Source organism: Larus michahellis, chromosome 5, assembly GCF_964199755.1.
Source record: "Larus michahellis chromosome 5, bLarMic1.1, whole genome shotgun sequence".
Taxonomy (NCBI): Eukaryota; Metazoa; Chordata; class Aves; order Charadriiformes; family Laridae; genus Larus; species Larus michahellis.
This window is the reverse complement of record NC_133900.1, coordinates 23756702-23776764: the sequence shown is the minus strand read 5'-3', so window position 1 is coordinate 23776764 and position 20063 is coordinate 23756702. Positions and strand designations below refer to the sequence as shown.

At 40.9% G+C, this 20063-nt stretch overlaps 1 protein-coding gene across 13 annotated transcripts in view; it reads left to right on the top strand.

Moving 5' to 3' along the window:
* MAPK10 (mitogen-activated protein kinase 10) overlaps window positions 1–19815 on the top strand; it is a 163314-nt gene extending 143499 nt beyond the window's left edge. For 9 of the 13 annotated variants that reach the window (XM_074589154.1, XM_074589152.1, XM_074589157.1 and 6 more), the window contains 3 exons: window positions 10222–10285; window positions 10882–10959; window positions 17711–19809. In XM_074589154.1, the coding sequence (XP_074445255.1) occupies window positions 10222–10285; window positions 10882–10959; window positions 17711–17853 (285 nt within the window). In that variant the 3' untranslated portion in view covers window positions 17854–19809. Of the gene's footprint in view, window positions 1–10221; window positions 10286–10881; window positions 10960–17705 lie in introns of all 13 variants that reach the window. The other 4 variants (XM_074589159.1, XM_074589158.1, XM_074589160.1 and 1 more) reach the window with 1 other exon arrangement.
* The last annotated feature ends 248 nt before the right edge of the window (window positions 19816–20063 follow it).

Sequence of the window (20063 nt, the reverse complement as noted above, 5' to 3'; positions counted from 1 at the left end):
ACCCCCTTTTTCCTTATGATTATTCATGTACAGATTTAGCATCTGTGTTCATGATTGGAACAGGCTGACAAAAGGTTTATGCAAACATGTATCAGCCTAAGGCAAGTCTGCTACTATGAAGTTTCTGTTCTTAGTGTGTAATAAGTTGCATGAAATTGTTTGTGTTCCCTGCCTGGAAGATTTTCAACCCAAGGAAGAGGTGGTGATATTTTCTCTTTCTATGACAGTATTGCAAACTTACGTAATAATAAATCAATGGAAAGAGACTGAGCCGATGTGGAGCACAACAGTCATTCAAAGCAATATCCTTTGCAACACTTCTCTGTTTCTTAAACGTATTATCTCATATTTTGCATATCAGGAGATGGGGCTATTCTAACTCTTTACTGCTTCAGTTAACTGATAAACCTGCTAATGGGTTTTGCATTTGTGGTCTCTGAGTATTCAGTTTTACTCTTGTTTTCTACCTTTTTTGCTTATTTCATGTTGAAATTCAGAAGTGCTATTTTTACTGTGTTGGCCATTTTGAAGCATTTTTCCCCTGGTATCTTTACCCCAGGATGTTCTTTTGTTAAAATGGGTTTTAGGTGGGCATCTGTGTTTTGTATTTCACTAGAAATGCCACAGTTAGTCAGCATCAGATTTGGTCCTTTTTTTACCACCCTCTTTTTGTGTATTTTTTCTTGAGGTAATCATGAGCCTTACTAGTTTGCAACTGCTTGCTTGTGCATTTTACAAACATACTGTTTTGGAGCCTATTAATTTTGTTTTTACTATTGCATTCAATGAGTCTTCTCTTGTGTCAGAACCTGGCTTCTGCAACTGGTCCTATCCAAGGTGCGTAGCTTTCTTTTTCCTGTCTGAGAACAAAGCTTTAGAGACAGAAATTTTAGAAAAGCCTAGTTGTCTTTGACTCAATAAAAGCTCAAAACTTCAATTCTTTGTTGTCTGGGTTCTGACATGAGCTGAATTACATCGCTCTGGGTGTTATGAACAGCCAGATCAGAACTTCTCTGTCAGGCAGAAGGATCAAGAGCACTTTACAGAAGCTTACTAGGTACTGCAGCGTTCTTCATCTTTTCCTCTCTTCCTTTACACAAGGAAGTACGTTGTATTTGGGGATGTACCTGTCTATTAGATTTCAAGTAATAGCTCTGTTGATTCCTGGTGAAGGGAGAAGAAAAGCTGTGAGCCAGACTTTACGTTCTGTCTTTCTATATCACAGACAACAGGCACTAACCACAGTTTTTGCTTTGCCTTCCCCAAGCAGGCCTTGTGTCTTCCTAGATGAGCACTAGCTCACAGGTTCAGAGATTTGCACCTATTTCATGGGCTAGATGCCAGAGGGTACAATAGGAGCCTTAGCTATTGACTGCAAAGTGGGCAGGCAAGGATGGGGTGGAAGGAGGAGTGAGAGAAAGGATGGACTAGCAAAGACGAATATTCTGCCACTTCCTTAGGGAAAGTTTGTAGAGAACCAGCTGGCACCTTAATGAATTCTCCTTTAGGATTTACAGCATGGCAAGGCTCTATGAAGCAAACCTGCTTTTTCAGACTACCCTGCAAATGTGCAGGCCAGGGAACCTGAAAAGAGAACGATAGGAAAATGAGTGATGGAGATGCTCTTGGTCACTTGCATTGTGCTTAATTTACCACTGTTTTTCCTGATTGCTCTACTGGGACTTAGAAGCCTGCACTGTGATGCATCTGCCCACGTTCACTGCACTGTCTCTTTTGTAGCACTTGGTAAGCGCTTTTCTATAGGATGAGGTCTTTCATCATGTGACTAAAGATTTGGTAGTGGGGTGTTGGTTTTTTTTTTTTTTTCTTTTTTCAGTCCTCCTCCCATAGTGCATAACTTGAGGCAGGATTCCTTTCACTATCAATAACCCTGTACAGTAAGGATAATACAGAAATTAGGATACAGAGGTATTAAACAAGATGGCATTTTCAACCAGGATAGCATTGTAGGGAATTTAGTTAACTTAGCTGTCTAGTTAGATTACTCCTTCTCCCCAGTAAATGTCTTCATCAAAAGCAGCTGGGACAGGTAGGCATCTGTTGTACAGTATTCATTTGGTTCAGAGGCCTAGGAGGACAGGTAACTGAAAGCATTTAATGTGACAGGAATTTTGAAGTGACCTGTTACAGTGTCGTGAAGTGTCAGTGTGTGCTGGAGTAGACCATGAAGAACGCTAAAGACAGTTCAGGGAATAAGTAGAGAATTTGGTATCAAAGTTTAACCTGGAAGTAATGACCCTCTACATCTGATTTACAGCTTTATGAGGGGAACAGAAAAATAGCCCTGTCAGTTAAAAAGCAGACTAGTGAGACAGTTAACAGTCCCGTTTTATAAGTGTATTAAGTTTATAGTCTTTCAGAGGCTGTATGGGGGCAATAAAACTGTTATGTCCATTCTAATGGGCAAAGCCTATAACACAAATAGGAAGTGGTAGGAATGCAGTACCCTTCCCCCACCCCCCGCAGTGTGTAACAGCATTAAACTCTTCTGGTTGGCTTTAAATGCCATGTTGTGATTCCCTGATACAGAGAGGAAGAGGATACGTTACTAGGTGTAGTATTTGCTATTCACTAACAGCAAGAGGTTACACAGCAGTGCTGTGACTCTTCCACAGACTTCTGTATTATAACAAACCACATCCAAAGCCCTCAGTAGCTCTGAAGCAGTCATCATATTTACACGTAGAAACAGGCCTTGCTCAGTTTTTAAGCTTATCTGTGGAGTGAGGGGGTAAGCTACATTTTGGAATTAGAGGAAATTCTTAAATCTAACATACTAACCTAGCTAGCCAGCTTCTTTTGTGCCCACTCAGCTTGCTGCAGAATCTTTGATAATCAAATCACAGTTAAATTCTCCAGTTCTCCGTCATTGCTCTAAAATTAATTTGAATAGCATTACTCACAGTTAAGATAATTTCTGTATTCAACCAATTACAACTAAAATACGTGCTTTTAAAAAATATGAAAACATCCAGATAATGTGAGTTTATGATTGTGTGCAATTCCCGAGATTTTAGGAGCTGTTGAAATCTGTTATCACCTATCACCTAATTTATATGTAGGGAAACCAGAGTTCAGACGGGAAAATTATTATTTACTAATATTACACAGGAAATCTACTGTAAAATCAGAATAGGAACCTATAGACCTTATGTTGTGGTTCAGGCCGGGTTGGCCCATGACAAGACAACGGATGCTCTCCCCCACCTCTCGCTCCAAGGAAAGGAGGAAGAGAGACAAAGAGATTTATGAGTTTGGAAAAAAACTAAACCACTTCAATGAAATATTAACAATAAATTAAAAAGGAAATAATGAAATAGATACAATATAAATAAATATACACAAAACCATATCAAGCCCCCAGGGGGATGTCACTGGCAGGCACTGGGGAAGTTCCAGACTGGACCCCGTGACAACTGGAACACAGTGACCGGGATCAAAAGGCAGAGGAGCCGACAGGGCCCCCCTCAGCCATCAGCCATTGAGGAAGAGCCACCCCGACCCCTTTGGCCCCTCAGCTTTTCTCCCGAGCGTGGCAGATGGGATGGAACACCCGATTGGTCAGGTTGGGTCACCTGACCTGTCCACGCCTCCCCGCGGGTGCCACCCCTCCATGGGGTAACCAACCAAGTCAGCTGACCCCGGTTGCCACGGCAACAGGCGGGAGCTGGAGCCTCTCACGGAACAGAAGGTCGGCCCCGCTCTACCCCAGACCAGGACACCTGAGTTCTGTGTTTTATATTTCAGTTAAAGGTTCCTTCTTCCTGTATGTTACATGCAGAAACTGTCTCAGTTCCACTTTTAAACAAATATTACGTTTATTAGCCTCCTGTTACGATAGTTACTTTTCCTACATAACAGCATTTGGGCTATTAGCATGAGTAAATGAGACACACGGTACCTTTTCTCCCTCAGAGTCCTCTTGTTCTTTTTGTAGGAAAGAAGACATTTCCAACATCTCGTGCCTCCATAGGTAGACTATCCTCTTTATTGTAGATAATCTCAGTATGTCCCTGATGACAAATTAGCTTCTCTGTTTTTGTGTCTGTTCTTGAGACTTTGTTTTCATTTACACAGCTGCCTTATTTTGAAGTTGCTATACATTCTTATCCTTCATTGAGATGATCTGTGAATACATCTGAAATCTGATATTTAATTTTTCGTAGCTCCCCATATGTTTGTGCGATGCTGCCTATATGCGTGCCACTGTTTTTATCCCAAAATGTTTAAATTGTTTGTGAACAGATGGATTCCTAGACATGTGCTTTAGAATACCTTTAGCATTGCCACCTGGGTGGCTCTGAAGTAAAATTTCAGAACACTTGTGCTGGCTGTTCTCTAGGACTGCTTTAGCTTGAGCTGCCTGGTCTCCAGTCTAATTCCTTCCGTACTGTTTGCATTAGAAATTATTTTGAATGGAAGAAATACCTACTTATCAGTATCAAAGTCACATTCTTACGCAAGACTGTGGCCGCTGTATATTCCTCTCCTTAATTTTTCAATGATTAAGTTATTTCATAAAAAATTAACCAATTATTTTTTGGTCAAAAAGATTTGCTTGCACATTTATGGAAGATGCTAGCTTAGAAGAATTTTTGCTGTTTAGGGGCAATTGTTTAGGACTTAATTTTGCACATTTTTTCTTTGCCTATAAACGACTTAGGAATCACTTTGTTTTGGAACGTTTTGAGTATCTGCGGGATCTCGTATTGGTTACTACTTGGGAACAGTATTGTTCCATTCCATGGGAACAAATCTAGTAGATTTGCCATAGATTATTATCTGATGTTTTCTGTTTCTGGTAACTGATTTCAAAATTCATCTTAGATTTTACTGTATCTGTAGTTATTGCTTGTTATCTGACATATGCCATCCATTAGAAGAGAGATTTCTTAGAAAACTGAAAGATCAGATGTTAAAAATGTTCCTTTTAAGCATTTCTCTATAGTGACAGAATTTTATAATAGTGATAGATTTTGTGGGGTTTTATTCACTGTAACTCACACTGCTTTTGTTATTGGTTTTATTTTCATAGGATTTACATTTCACTGGGCTATCTCTGCATCTAGGACCCACCTACAAGGGGCTGAGTTGGGAATTATTATTCGTTTTTGTGTGCGTGCCAACCCATGTGTTACCTTTTATTAATGTGATGCTATTTCCTGCAATGCTTATGAAGAGAGGTTGGTTTGCAGTTCTCAGTCCGAGGTCTTGTCCAAGATAGAAACTGTTGCTGTATTGTCTTAGCCCTGTATAAGCTATCTATGAACAGCTGTTAAATACAATCTGTTCGAATGAATTTCAAGTTTCATAGTTTGTCATGAGAAAAAAAAAATCACCTATGTCTTATTTTACCTGTGAGTGCTGAGCATCCATGATGTTGGACAAGCACTTCTGGAGAGCTCTGTGACCTTGGCAAACAACTCTTCAAAGGTGTCACCTTCACTACGTGTGACACTTCATGGCAAAATCAAGGCTGTCAGATTGTGCGTCTGTTCTGGTGTTCTTATCTCTTGCTCAGCCCTGTGTGTATAGATGTTGTATCTAAACTCTTTGGTGATCTGCCACAGGGATTTTTTTAGCAATCAGTTATGGGGTTTGGTTTTCTGCATAGAGGTCGATGGTGCACATCTGTTGTCTCACAAAAGAAGTCTGCAGCTCTGCTTTGTACACAAGCACAGATATTTCCTCTAGTCAGCGACATCTATCCATTTATAGCTGATTAATTATGGAAGCTGAACATGCTTCTGCAGCAATCTTTGTTAATGCCATTGAGAAGTAGTGGTTAGAGAAGAGGCATTTCTTCTCTTTTTCTTTTCCAAACCAAATTAAAGCTTTTTCCAGTTTGCTGTTGTACGTATCTCCAAGCTACTCAGTCCTCTGTGTGTAGCCAAGTAATCTTGACTCCTGCTGCACGGTAGCCTTACCAGTCCAGCTGTTCAGAAACAGCTCAGACCTCAGTTTCTTTGATGCATGTAATGCATGGAGTTTTCCAAAAGGCTCTGCAAAGAGTGCAAGGAATGAATGGGCACAGAAGGATCTCTTCTTCCATATCCATAGTTGAGATCATGCCCAGCCTGCTGTGGAGTTCCTGGGCAATACAGGGTGAAATCCAAGGCCATTGACACTTTCCTCTCTAGACGAAGAGACTTCAGGCCTCTGGTGACAGCACACTGGTGTACTTTGGCTTGCACTGCAAAAATAAATTTATAAATTGTATCAGTAACACAATCCAGGTTGTAGTAAAACACAAAGGAATTTTCATATTCACTTACTATGAGGATCTAAGCCATTTAGCAAATTGTTTAACCTCACACCATTAATTCTCACAGCCTCCATTGCCTCTGGCATTTGTATATCACTAATTCTATTATTGCCTTATATGCTGCACCACAACTACTGCACCAGACCCTGTGATTCTGCCAAGCTTTCTAAAAACAGCTCATCCCAAGGTCTGCACTAGCTCTGCAGAGGCAGGGACAGAGATGGATTTATCCAAGTGTGAGCTCCAGCCTTCCTTCCCTTTCTTGCAGTAGCACACAAACCAATCCATGTTGCTTTGGGAAAGTGAGAATACATCACCCTCAACACGTCTTCCCTTTTTCCCTAGTGAAAAGCTTTTCCTCTCTGTGTACTAGAAAGGTATTTAACAAATCTAGTAGCCTCATGATGCTTATCTGACAAACGAAAAAACCTGTCTTTTTTGGGTGTTAGTTTTGTTGGATTTGTTTTGTTTTGTTTGGGTTTTTTTAGCAAAAGGTCTGTGTGGATATTTTCGGGGTGGTGTGGGGTGTGTGTGTTGTAATTTTTATTGTAGTCAATGAATGTTAAATTAAACGCAAAAATATTTAAAAATCCATTTGTGAGATTTAAAAGCCAAGAACCACTGAAACAACAAGGACTTACTTTAATATATACAAGAAAAATACAGTTCATTTATTTTCTTCCGCATCCAAAAATAGATTCTATTCTTTGTTATTGCTGCCAATGCAATTGCTTACAAATCAATGCAATTTGGGGAGAAAATGGCTACCTTAAACTGAAGCTAGATGCTGCCACCCATCGGCTTGATTCACACCCTGCTTTGATTGAATGCTAGTTTCACTATTCTTCTTCTGAAACTTGTACAAACTAAACCATATAACTTCCAGTTGGAATGTGCTGTATGAAGGATTTATAAGAATGTATATGATACTGCAGCCGCATCCACATAGAAAATTAATAATGTTAAACTCAGTCATTTTTTAAGGCATTTGAGTTAGGCAGTGAAGTCATTTTTAGGCAAACCTTTGCACCAAGACTGAAATCGGGTGCCCAGGAGGACCCAGGTTTGGCAGCTGCTCTGTCTGCTCCATTGCTGTGACAATACTTGTGTTAAAAACCTCTCTTCCTCTCTCTTAATTTTAGAAACTGTTTAAAAAAACCCAAACCAAACAAGTTAGCAGAAAATGGGCAGTCAGCCTGGAGGGGATTATCTAAGTTGATAACAATGTATTGTTAAACTTTGTGGCTCTCATTAAGATTAATGAGGATTGTGGGAAAATACAATCATTCCTGAAACTGTTGTGGTATTCTCAGCTCAGCTTTGTGCCTCAAATCAATGAAAATATGTCATAAGGGCTCATTTCCTTATATCAGGGAATTTAGATAGGAAAGCTTCGCTTATCTCAGCACGACAGCGCTGGCCTTCTCTCTCAGTGGAGCGCCACTCACCTATGTTCTGCACAGATTTTAGAGGTTATACTTCCTGCCTGTGTGAAGAGGAGGGATTTATTCATGTCATTATCACACTGAGTATTTGTTACCATTGGCTCTGGTGTTCCTGCCGACAGCCATGTTTTATAGCTCTGGGTTCTGCTAGCTCACAAATAAAAGTCTGCAGTGTAAACTCTGGTATAGCAGTAGAACACTGCAGGTGCAGTTTCTGGCATCCTGCAGTGTGTGAAGTACAGTTTGGTTGTCTTGTCTTCATAGCAAAATAGCAGTTTGGTAACAAATGAGATTACTCTGGGCTCTCTCCCTGGAAAATGTCTTCCTTTCCAGAATGTGTTAATCTAGGAAGTAATTACTGCTGCTTCTCTTGTTGCCTATTAGCCAATTATGTCTGCTTAAGACATAGCTGAAATAAATTAGAAGAGACATAAGCCAAAGATTTTGTGGTTGTATGAACTGATCACGCGTTCCTTTTGATTCTGTAATTTGTGCTTGGGAATTGAAGTAGTGAAGGAATCTATCTTCTTATTTCTGGCTGGGGGAGAAATACCCATGTTTTTCTATGGAAAATGTAAAAATAGTGTTTACACTCGGTAGGAGCAATTTTACCCACAGCCTGTGCTTTTTGTAAGCCCCTCCCTGAAGCTTTTAGAAAGAAAGGTTCTTGCAGGATATTCTTGTCCAACTTGGTTTAGCTGCTTTCCTTCCATCTGACAGAGAAGCGGTGGGTCTGTTGCTGTGATTCATACTACAGCTCAGCCAAACGCCTCCTCTGCTGCTACCATAAAAGCCAAGAGCCAGCTACGTAGCAGAGCTGACAGCCCCTGTAAGTCTCCCGTAAATTCTTAGACCCCCAGGATTTCCTTGTCTTTGCCAGCTTTCTCTGCTTTTCCCTGGTAGGAAATGCATGCTGCAGGGCTGGCTGAGTGGCTGAGCAGTAGTTCAGCAGGTGCAGCTGGAGTAGTGGAGCCAGCTTACTGCATCCTGCTGGTCTATGGTGAGGTTCACCAGTGCTTTTCTGGAGCATTCAGCTCCCTGATATCACGATCAGAAGAAACATGGAGTGCCCGTGGAGACTGCACTGATTGTGGTTGAATCTATCTTAAGCTTCAGGACTGACCGGAAGGGACTGATAAGGGCTGTTATACTGAATAAGAGTACAGCTGCATTGGTTTTGGACTCAGACTTCTTATGTGGTTGTGTCTTACCTTGCTGACATAGCAAAACCTCAGGTACCCCTGCTGAGGGCTGGCGTTCACTTTAACTCACGGCACATGTCTCAGGTGCTGTCTTGGCACTTTCTCAGGTATGAGACTTGGCAGTCCAGGACTTCACCTAATTCCCTTGTCTTTAGCCCTGATACAAGTGTCATTCTGCAGGAACGTCTCTTTGTTTTCAGTGGACTTGTCTAGTTCAGCTATCATACAATTGTCCTGGTCCATATTACCTCACTGAGGTATTACTTTCTCAGTTATATCTGTAGCATGCAAATAGCTTAATGGGCTGATCATGTTTAGAGTCCCGAGAACAAATTCTAAACTTCTTAGTGAATCAGAAAACAGCTCAGTAAATGTGCATTTAATAGTAAGGTATTTTGAAAGGGATGCAATGGCTGAGTACCCAACGTGAAAGTTAGAAGAAATACTTAGGAGTGAGAAAAGTCTCATAGATCTTGTTTCCATCTTCATTAGACACTTTTATCTCAGATGCTGAAGTTTCTTGGTAGAAGGAAGGAGGAGAGCGTCCTCTGCTTACTTGGCTGCTGTATTTGGCGGCTAACATCAGGACAGACAATGAACACACGGCTTAGTTGCCTAATGAAAGCAGGTATTCAGCTCTTGGAAACTCTAGTTGCCTTTGTCTCAGTAAATTCCAGGATCTACTGCTTCTGTGGAGTTCCCATCAACTAAAAGATACAGTTAAAAAAAAAAAAAAGGCAAAACAAAAAAATCCCAAAAAGCAGTTACTTAAAAATATGTATACTGGAAAGCTTGACAATTTGGAACGGAACAAGGGTCAGAAATTCTGGCAGGGAGATTTACTTTAAAATTACAGTTACTCTGAGAAGTTTGTATAGCAGCAAGTACGATGTCTAAAGGGCAATTTAAAACTGATTGTAGTAATATTACTAATTATTAATCAGGATTGGTATTCATCTGGTACTCTGACAGTACCTTCTCTGCCAGTACAAACAACCTGTCTGTGGAGTTTCTGACCACAGCGGCATTGCTGACCTGGGTTCTATTTCAACTGCAACTAAGCTTCTTGTTTAAAAGAGGAAAAGGGAGAAATATATTGATTTCTTTTACATTGTTGAATTCCAGAAGTGTTAAGCTCTTTAATATTCAAATGTGTTTCATGTGGTTCTGCGTGTACGGGATAGATAACAAAGAGGGAGAAGAGAATTTATCTTTACTTAAATAATTACTCCTTATTATTTACAATATAACAGACAATTGACTAAATAGCTTTGTTTCTCTCCTGCAGCCTCCTCCTCAAATATATGATAAACAGCTGGATGAAAGGGAACATACAATTGAGGAATGGAAAGGTAATGGCACTTTAGAATTATGTGGGATGGGATATTTTAGTGGCATAATGGCCATGTCCCACCACCAACTGCGCCTGTGTAAAACCAAAAGAATTCCTTTGACCTGAAGAATTGACGTTAGCCATACAAACTGCTGATTTCGTAGTGAAAATATAAGCAATGTCCTGAGGACTATCATTATGTACACAGGTTAATGTTAACACAGGAGGTGCGGGTTCCAGTGCTTCATTGAAATCTAAGGATATCATGTGGATAGATGATACTGTTCAGCAGGATGATGCATCAGAATTTTACCCACAGTGAAAAGCATTGTGTTAGCGTGCTGCCTCCTTTCTAGATAGTGCAGCATTAAACAATTCACATGTTCTAGTTTAGCCCTTTTTGTCTCAACTCAGCTACGAAAAGAGATGATAGGAAAGGAGGGGAATGTAAGAGAGAGGTCTTAGGGGAGTAGAGCTGTCAGACTTGTGAAAACAAGGTAGGGCAGACTAAGGAAGCCCATGGGAGGGCTATGACATGGTGTTTCACGATAGTTGTTTTGTTCCTGATCACACCAACTGGTTCCTTTTTGTAACTGTTGCAATTCTCTCTTCCAGAACTCATCTACAAAGAAGTAATGAATTCTGAAGAAAAGACTAAAAATGGCGTAGTAAAAGGACAGCCTTCTCCTTCAGGTACTCAGACCCATTGAATAACTTTGATGTGGTTTCTGTACTGACAAAAAGAGAATGGAGATAGCCGAAGCACTTAGGCTACACTTGCAGTTATGTAGACCAAGTTAAGTTTTTATGAAATCACAGAATCACAGAATCTTCAGAGTTGGAAGGGACCTCTAGAGATCATCTAGTCCAACTCCCCTGCTAAAGCAGGATTGCCTAGAGCACATCACTCAGGACTGCATCCAGGCAGGTCTTGAAAGTCTCCAGAGAAGGGGACCCCACAACCTCCCTGGGCAGCCTGTTCCACTGCTCTGTCACCCTCACCGTAAAGAAGTTTTTTCTCATATTTGATCGGAACTTCCTATGTTCCAGCTTGTGCCCGTTGCCCCTCGTCCTGTCACTGGGAGCCAATGAAAAGAGTCTGGCACCATCCTCCTTCAACCCACCCTTTAGATACTTGTATGCCATCATAAGGTCTCCCCTCAGCCTTCTCTTCTCCAGGCTAAAGAGTCCCAGCTCTCTCAGCCTTTCCTCATAAGGGAGATGCTCCAGTCCCTCAATCATCTTAGCTGCCCTACGCTGGACTCTCTCCAGTAGTTCCCTGTCCCTCTTGAACTGGGGAGCCCAAAACTGGATGCAGTATTCCAGTTGTGGCCTCACCAGTGCAGAGCAGAGGGGGAGAATGAAGCTCCCTCGACCTACTGGCCACAGTCTTCCCTATGCAGCCCAGGATTCCATTGGCCTTTTTGGCAACAAGGGCACACTGTTGGCTCATGTGTGCTTATTGTTGGCTCCAGTGCTTCTAATGGGTTGACCTTGATTAATTGCCCTCCACTGTCATGTTAATACATAAAAATTGGTCTGCTTGCTATTTGAGATATAGTTGCCCTTGTCTTTTCTGTGGAAAGATCTGTGCTTACAGATTATATTCCTGTGAGTGGGGAGGTTTATCTCACACTATTATTATTATATTGCTTATGGATGGATAACTGAACTAATACCCTGCCAGCTGATATAAGCAAAATTGGTGATGTCAGCATTTATCCATCTGTCGGACACATGACACTGCATGCACACACACACCCCCCCCGTGTAAGCATCTGGTACCTACTCTGGTAGTTTATCCTTTCAGAAGTCTGATAACATTAGAACAGCTTGCTGACAAGCTTGGTTGACATTTTGATGAGAAGGGAAAGTTGTCTTCAAACACAGATTCTTAAAGTCCTGTCACAAAAAAATCACAACTAAATTTTATCTGAGGAAAATTCACATCAGCAGTCTTCTCATAGAAATGCAAAGTGGGACTGTGAGTACACAGAAATATATATTTGTGAAGGTGTGCTTTCACTGGCAGACTTGAAGAGCCCAGATTTTGAGCACAGTGTTCCAGTAGCATTTATGGGTAAAAACACCTACCTTTTGCAGAGCCTTTTCTTAAAGTAAAATAATTTAATTCAGTGTTCCCTGCATATTTTCAGAGAGTTTTTTTATTTTGCATTCTCATTTTTCACTTGCTTCTGAGCTAACTTAAGGTTAGAACAAGAATGCATCATTAGCAACTGACAGGACAAAAGGAAACATGGCAACAACGGAGGAAGTTAATAGAGTGCTGGATGGTAATAATTAGAGCAGTAGCACTGCATCTTGATTTTGGTATTGAAGTAAGATATTGAAAACTATCCATTCTGTTCTTGCCGAGTTGCAAACAAAGTATAAGACTTGCAGATTTAATTTACCAAACTACTGTACCACTGAAAAGAAATCTGGGGCCCTGACAACTGGTTTATGATCAAGAAACATTGTAGTTGCTGGTCTCGGGAATTAACTACCCAGGGATTTCTTCATGTATTCCATGTTCTGTTTTTCCCATGTGGAAGGTTTTTATTGTTTATGTAAAACACTTGCAAACATACAAAATTGCCATTTCTTACCTGTCTTTCTTTTGATGTTCCCATTTGACTGTTTTTGGAATTTTAGGCACCAACAAGTATAACAACTATTTAAAAATTGCTCTGAGATGAGGCTGTTTCATAAAACAGTACATTTCCTGGTTTTCATCACTTTATGTACCTGACTTAGTTTCTTTCAACTGAATGAAATACTGAAAGAATGAGGTAAAACAAGTCACCAGTTCTGAGCATAAGGGAAATGAGGGAGACTCTGCACATACATTGCTCATTGGTCAGTGTTCTTGGCAAGGTTTCAGAAGGCTCAGATTCGATGCTCTACCTGTAATCATAGCAAGCAAGCTGGAGATGAGTTTCCGTGATCTGTTGATCAGAGCTTTTGGGAAGACAGCTGCAATTGACAGCATCAAGGGTAATAGCTGCCCACAGACAGTGCAGACTACTTAGAGTGCCTGTGTATTACCATGTCAGTCCTGTGAAGAATTAGTTAATACAGCAACACACAAGCTTGAAATGTGCAGCCTGGGGGCAACCTCAAGTCCCCCTCGTGCTCATGTCCAATGAACAAAATCCATTTTTCCATTTTTCTTTCTGGCAGCTTTTAGCTCATGTAAACTCTGTTATCGCATCCCTAATTAGTTTTCCTTCCTTTGGACTTCACTACCTGCATCATTCAATCTTTCAAACTTACAGCTTTTCTCTACACTTTATCTAGTTGATTTTTGTCATGTTCCAGTGCCTCACCACCTCACAGGAAAGAATTCCTTCCTAATATCTAATCTAAATCCCCTCTCTTTCAGTTTAAAACCATTACCCCTCATCCTATTGCTACATTCCCGGATAAAACATCCCTCCCCATCTTTCTTGTAGGCCCCCTTTAAGTACTGGAAAGCTGCTGTAAGGTCTCTCTGCAGCCTTCTCTTTTTCCAAGCTGAACAACCCCAACTCTCTCAGCCTGTCTTCATAGGAGAGGAGCTCCAGCCCTCTCATCATCTTCGTGGCCCTACTCTGGACTCGCTCTAACAGGTCCATGTCCTTCTTATGTTGGGGGCTCCAGAGCTGGACGTAGTACTCCAGGTGGGGTCTTGCAAAAGCAGAGTACAGGGTCAGAATCACCTCCCTTGACCTGCTGGCCATGCTGCTTTTGATGCAGCCCAGGATGCGGTTGGCTTTCTGGGCTGCAGGCACACATTGCTGGCTCGTGTTGAGCTTCTCATCAACCAACATCACTAAGTCCTTCTCCGCAGGGCTGCTCTCAATCCATTCTCCACCCAGCCTGTATTTGTGCTTGGGATTGCCATGACCCAAGTGTAGGATCTTGTACTTGGCCTCATTGAACTTCATGACATTTGCATGGGTGACCTCTCAAGCCTGTCCAGGTCCCTCTGGATGGCATCCCTTCCTTTCAGCATGTTGACCACACCACACAGCTTGGTGATGCTGGCAAACTTTCTGAGGGTGCACTCAATCCCACTGTCCATGTCGCCAACAAACACGTTAAATAGTACCTACTGGTCCCAGTACCAACCCCTGAGGAACACCACTCGTCACTGGTTGCCACTTGGACATCAGGCTATTGACCGCAACTCTTTGAGTGCGGCCATCCAGCCAATTCCTTATCCACTGAGTGGTCCATCTGTCCAATCCATGTCTCTCCAATTTAAAGACAAGGATGTCATGCGGGACAGTGTCATATGCTTTGCACGCTCCAGGCAGATGATGTCAGTTGCTCTTCCCTTATCCACCAACGCTCTAACGCCGTCATAGAAGGCCGCCAAATTTGTCAGGCATGATTTGCCCTTGGTGAAGCCATGTCGGCTGTCACCAATCAGTTATTTTCCATGTGCCTTAGTGTAGTTTTCAGTAGGATCTGCTCCATGACCTTGGCAGGCAGAGAGGTGAGACTGACCTTTAGTTCCCTGGGTCTTCCTTTTTTCCCTTTTTAAAAATGGGCGTTATGTTTCCCCTTTTCCAGTCAGCGGGAACTTAAGTTCTGTCCAAATTAAATAACCTTGCTGCTATTTGCAGATTTCCTCTGCTCTGACACTGCGTACTGTCTAATCACCTCTCACACTCTCCTAGTCTTCACTGCTCAGCTATAGTTTCATACCTAACATTTCCAACTATCTTGTCATTTCTGGATACTGAATATAGTAAATAGAGCTGATCTCCATGGAGATTATTCTTAGCAGTCCCGTTTCTTGCTGAAAATTGCTCTTTTATTATTCCCTTCCTGCCTTTTAATTGCTGTCTGATTTGGTCAATTTTGTTGCTGTCACCCAAGAACTACTGGATACCTTTAGTAGCCCTCTTCTGTCACATGCAGAACCAAAAATAAGCAGCTGAGCAAATCCCCAAGACAGAAACAAGGCTTTTTTTGGAAACAGCTGCAGTACTCCTTCCCCCCCCCCCCCCCCAATCTGTACCACGTTGCAGCTGTATTCCTAAAGGCACTTCCATAGGTGCTAATTAAATAGGGCTTCAACAGGAGCCCCCTGAGGAAGGAATCCTTGCTTTACAGCATGGAAGCTGATTCATGGCTTAGAAGAGTAGCTGTCAAGTCAACGGCAGAGCCAGAACAGATCCCAGGAGCTGTCTTTCACCTGCTCTAAACTTTTGCCCTTTTCCTCAACCCTCCATCCAGTGAGAAGCTTCTTACCAACAAGCATATTCCTACCAACAAGCACCTCTGTCATTTCTGCACTGTTTCACCTGGCACCCATCTCGCCAGGAACAAGCTGTTGTAGCACCAGACAGGTGCTGAGCATAGCAAATGAAGCATTACTTACTGACCAGGACAGCTTTTGCCTGGGCTTCTGAGTGTTGCTACATAGGAGCTGCTTTGCGCTGCTGAATTCTTTAATTCTCTCATTTATATTTGGTGTAGTTTCATTTGGTTTTGTGAGTATTTTGTGAGTCTGGGTGCTTTGGGGCTGCAACAGTAACTATCAGGTCTGTGTGTTATGTCACATGGAATTGTGCTGAAAGTTAGGAGTAACCATAAAAATGCAGTTTCCAGAAACTTAGGGGCCGAGTTGATACTTGCTGAAATGAACATAGCAGGGTTTATTGAGTTCAGTGGTGCTGAATCAGACAAAGTGTAACAAAATCTTCACCTATACAATTTCTGCAGCCATTTCTTCAGTTATTTTGCCTAGCTAAGTTGATCGCACATTTATCAAAGAAGGCTGCACAGCAACAGTTTGATCAAAAGTGGATGGATGGATGGATGGATGGATGGATGGATGGATGGATGGATGGATGATTGCTGTCTGCAGTCACCAGTGAGACACTGAGATTGCTCTGTCTTTTTGCAGCCTTTACAAAATTAACTATTTTATTTTCCAAATGTTATCAGGAGAGTAAACTAATTCAAGGGTTCTTCTGATGACAAAGTATCTTTGTGCTACTACAACAGCAAAAAGCAGTTCCCATCTAGAGCTCCGAACATAAGCATATCTGTCTCTGTTATGTGCATATTTATAGTAGATGTGTATAAAGGGATGAAAAAGTTGAGGAAAATAGAAGAGAGTTGGAGGTGTATGGTATGGTGGCTTGTTTTCTCAGAGTACTGGTTTTATTGCAAACTGGAAAGTGACAGAAATACTCTCCTTTTGTCCATAGCATCATATATTTTGCCTAGGCTGTATAGATGGCTGTTAATTTCTGTATTAAGAATATACTAATTTTGTAATTTTACTAGGTGTGGTTTTTTAGGTACGTTCTCTTCCTTTTCAAGGCAATAGATGTTAATTTCTGTTCATTTTGAGGAAATGAAAATCTGTAAAAGTCAGATGAGAAAACGTTTTGGCCATAGAATGAAACGGCATCTATCTGTGTGTCGGAGTGATTACCTACAATTTCCAGATGTGCAATATCATAAAAAACACATATTTTATTGTCATGAATATTTAATGAAAATTAACATATCCCTCCCAAACTGCAGGCAGCGTTAATTTTGGTGGAAAGAAGACAACAAAACATTGCCTCAAAGTTCAGTGGAAAAAAATACCAATCAAACTGTGGTTTGCTACTTTGAGAACTTAAGTATGAGTTGAGGTTAATGGGCAGAGTGACAGTTCAGCAGTCACAGGTGCATGGTAAATACATTCTTCATGTGGCTCTATTTATCTGTCACATTATATATCACAGTTATCTGCATTTATGTGACAGATAATACCTGATAATATTCAGGGATGTGATAAATGTTCAGTCATGTTAATGACAATCTCATGAAGGTACCTTCTTCATTTCACGAAGTCAAAGTGATTTTTTTGGATAATACTTGTACTATCATCATTTTACAGAGGGCAGGTAAACTAGGATGCACAAAAATACCGGCAGAACCGAAATCCTGGGCTTAGTCCACCTAGTCCTTAAGAGGAAGAAACCAGCCTTGCCTCCCACACAGCCATCTTCTCTACATTGCCACTGAGTGATTTGATGCCACCCATTCTACTAAACTATCTACAAGGAAACTAGGATTTTATGAGAGAGTATGGAGGATTGGCTTGGGTTTTTTAATCATCTTTTTGGTGCCTGTGCGATCCTAGCAGACGTCTGATCTTTGGGTGTTTTCTAACTCTAAGAAGGTTAGAAAGAAGTGGAGTGATAGACACAACATGAGCTCTACCTCTTCAAAACGGACTGTTGAGGGAGAGAATTTCCTGGTAAAATATTAAATATTATCCAATGCCTAAAGTTGCATGGCCCATTTTCTGCTAAGGTTTGCCACTGCTTAAAATGGTCTGTGTACTTACATGTCTGTTGCCACATGGTAAGAATCCTTTGCTTTTTAAAATGTGAGCAGTTTGAGGGTTTCAGGTTTAATCACGTTGGTGTTCGTTTTCGTAGCACAGGTGCAGCAGTGAACAGCAGTGAAAGCCTCCCGCCATCCTCATCTGTCAATGACATCTCATCCATGTCCACGGATCAAACACTGGCGTCTGACACGGACAGCAGCCTGGAAGCTTCTGCAGGACCCCTCGGTTGTTGCAGGTGACTAGCCGCCTGCCTGCGAAACCCAGCGTTCTTCAGAGGATGATGTAATTTAGGAGTAAAAATTAAGAGGAGTTAAGAGATGAAAAGGGAGAGAAATAAAATACAAAGATTTAAACAAAACAAACAAAAAATGTTTTCAGCCTGCTTCTCCTACAGAATTATGTAATGCAGCTAAGCTCAAATGTATATTTAACTTATAGTTGCTCTGCTTTGGTCTTCTTCCAATGATGCTTAGTGGGGAAAAAAAAAAGGAACTGAAAAATCCTTTTTTTTAACCCTTCCCCATAAGATGTAAAATTAATGGCTGCAAAACCAGCAACCTGCAACTGTCCTTTTCACACTGGCATGACAAGGTGTGCAGTAGCCACTCTCAAACATACAAGTGTGTATCTGCCTTCACCCTCTGTTCTGTCATCTTCTGCCCAGTGAGGCAGATAGGGATATACATGCATTTTTCTTCATATACAAATAGCACATATACACGCGTGCCAATAGAATTCTGGCAGTGTATGCAGCTGTGTGCCTGTAGGAACATGCACATCTGCATATGTACTTAGTGTGCACTCCACAACTATAAATGGCCCATTTCAGGTGAACGGCATAACTACATGTGTGATATGACTAGTGTATATCCTATTTGTTTGTTCATTGATGAGGTGCATATCTTGTATGAGGATTTGTGGAAGTGTAAATAACCACATTGAACTGTGGCTCCCTCAGACACTTGAAGATGTAGCACCAACATTTCTGCTGAGAGTCGTATACATATTTTGAAATAAGAAGCAAATTTGTATTGAAAGAAGATGCCACAGAGTTTCATAGAAAAATGTTTATTCGTGAATGTTGAGACTTGTTGTTCTAATTTTTAGAGCAGATATGCCAAGCTATGACCAGGTTAGATGGAAGCACATATATATTTGCAAGCTACAGGGAACAAGAATGAAGGGGTTTTTATGCATGTCTAAGCCCAGAAAGATTTGTCTCAGTAGGCAACTTTTCCTGTCAATGTTAATTTAGTTATCATCTTAGTTCATAGACAGACTCACTATGAATGAGTTACATGTACGCTTGTGTGTTAGGGAGTATGACAGGGTTGAGGAATGGGCAGATTATGGTCAATAGGACATACAACAACTTGGTTTTATTTTACGTCTAGATCTTTATTAAGTTAAATAGAGAAAGGATATTTGCAGCTCACTCCCTCTCAGTGTATGTATGTGGCTTAGAGGTCGTTTTCCCTTTAAATCATTCCCTTGCAGGGTTCTCCACTACTAAAAGAACGGGCCTTCTCCAGGTGCTTTTGGCTGTTCATTTGCTCGTGACAAATCATCTGACTCCCCAGGAAGTTTTATCAGCTGTGTTACATGGAAAAGAACCACCAAGTGCATGGGTCTAGTATTCCTATATTCTAAGTAATAGCAGAAGATACCAGTCAGCTAGTGCGCTGGGCGGAAACCATCTCAGTCAGGGGTCTTAGGCTCTCAATCAGGCATCTTAGGCAGTTTTGACAAGTTCCAAAGAACCCAACAGTGACTGAATATCACATTGATTTTACCAGATAATAATAAGTAGAATTCCCAGTGGTAAGTGGTTTTACCAGAGAATGGCAAAACTCCACACAGAATTTCAGAACAACTGAATATTTTTGCAGCCAAAACAGCAACTAGCATTTTCCACTGCAAGGTCATCACTACCTGGGTTGGAAATTAACTAAAATCTGAGTCATCTCTCCTCTTACCAAAGTGTGCCACGTAAACTGAAATGAGATAAATCATACTCTAATGCTTTTCTAAATGTCAAAGAGAGAAACTGTTTAGAATATATTACTGGATATTTTAAATTCACTAATTCTTATGTTTTCAAAATTCTACCAAAATAGGAATGTTCCATTAGGTGGCTTACAAGCCTGCCATTCTGTGGTAGGAAAAATAATTAAGTATCAAGTCAGATTTTGTTCAAAGGGAAGAAAGTAAAGAAAAAAAACTCTCCACAGTTAATTAAGTGGGTATGAAATAATTTCACACTTGGTAGGTCTGAGCTGTCTTATAATTGTTGTAGAATTTTTTTTTCCCCAGGTATATTTTTGGTAGATTTTTATAGATTTTTTTTTTTTGAGAATAAAATTAGGTCGATAATGTTCTAAAAACTCAGAGCAGTAATTGTGGAAGCAATAATTTACTTCTGCTAAAAATATTTAGCAATATTCTCTCT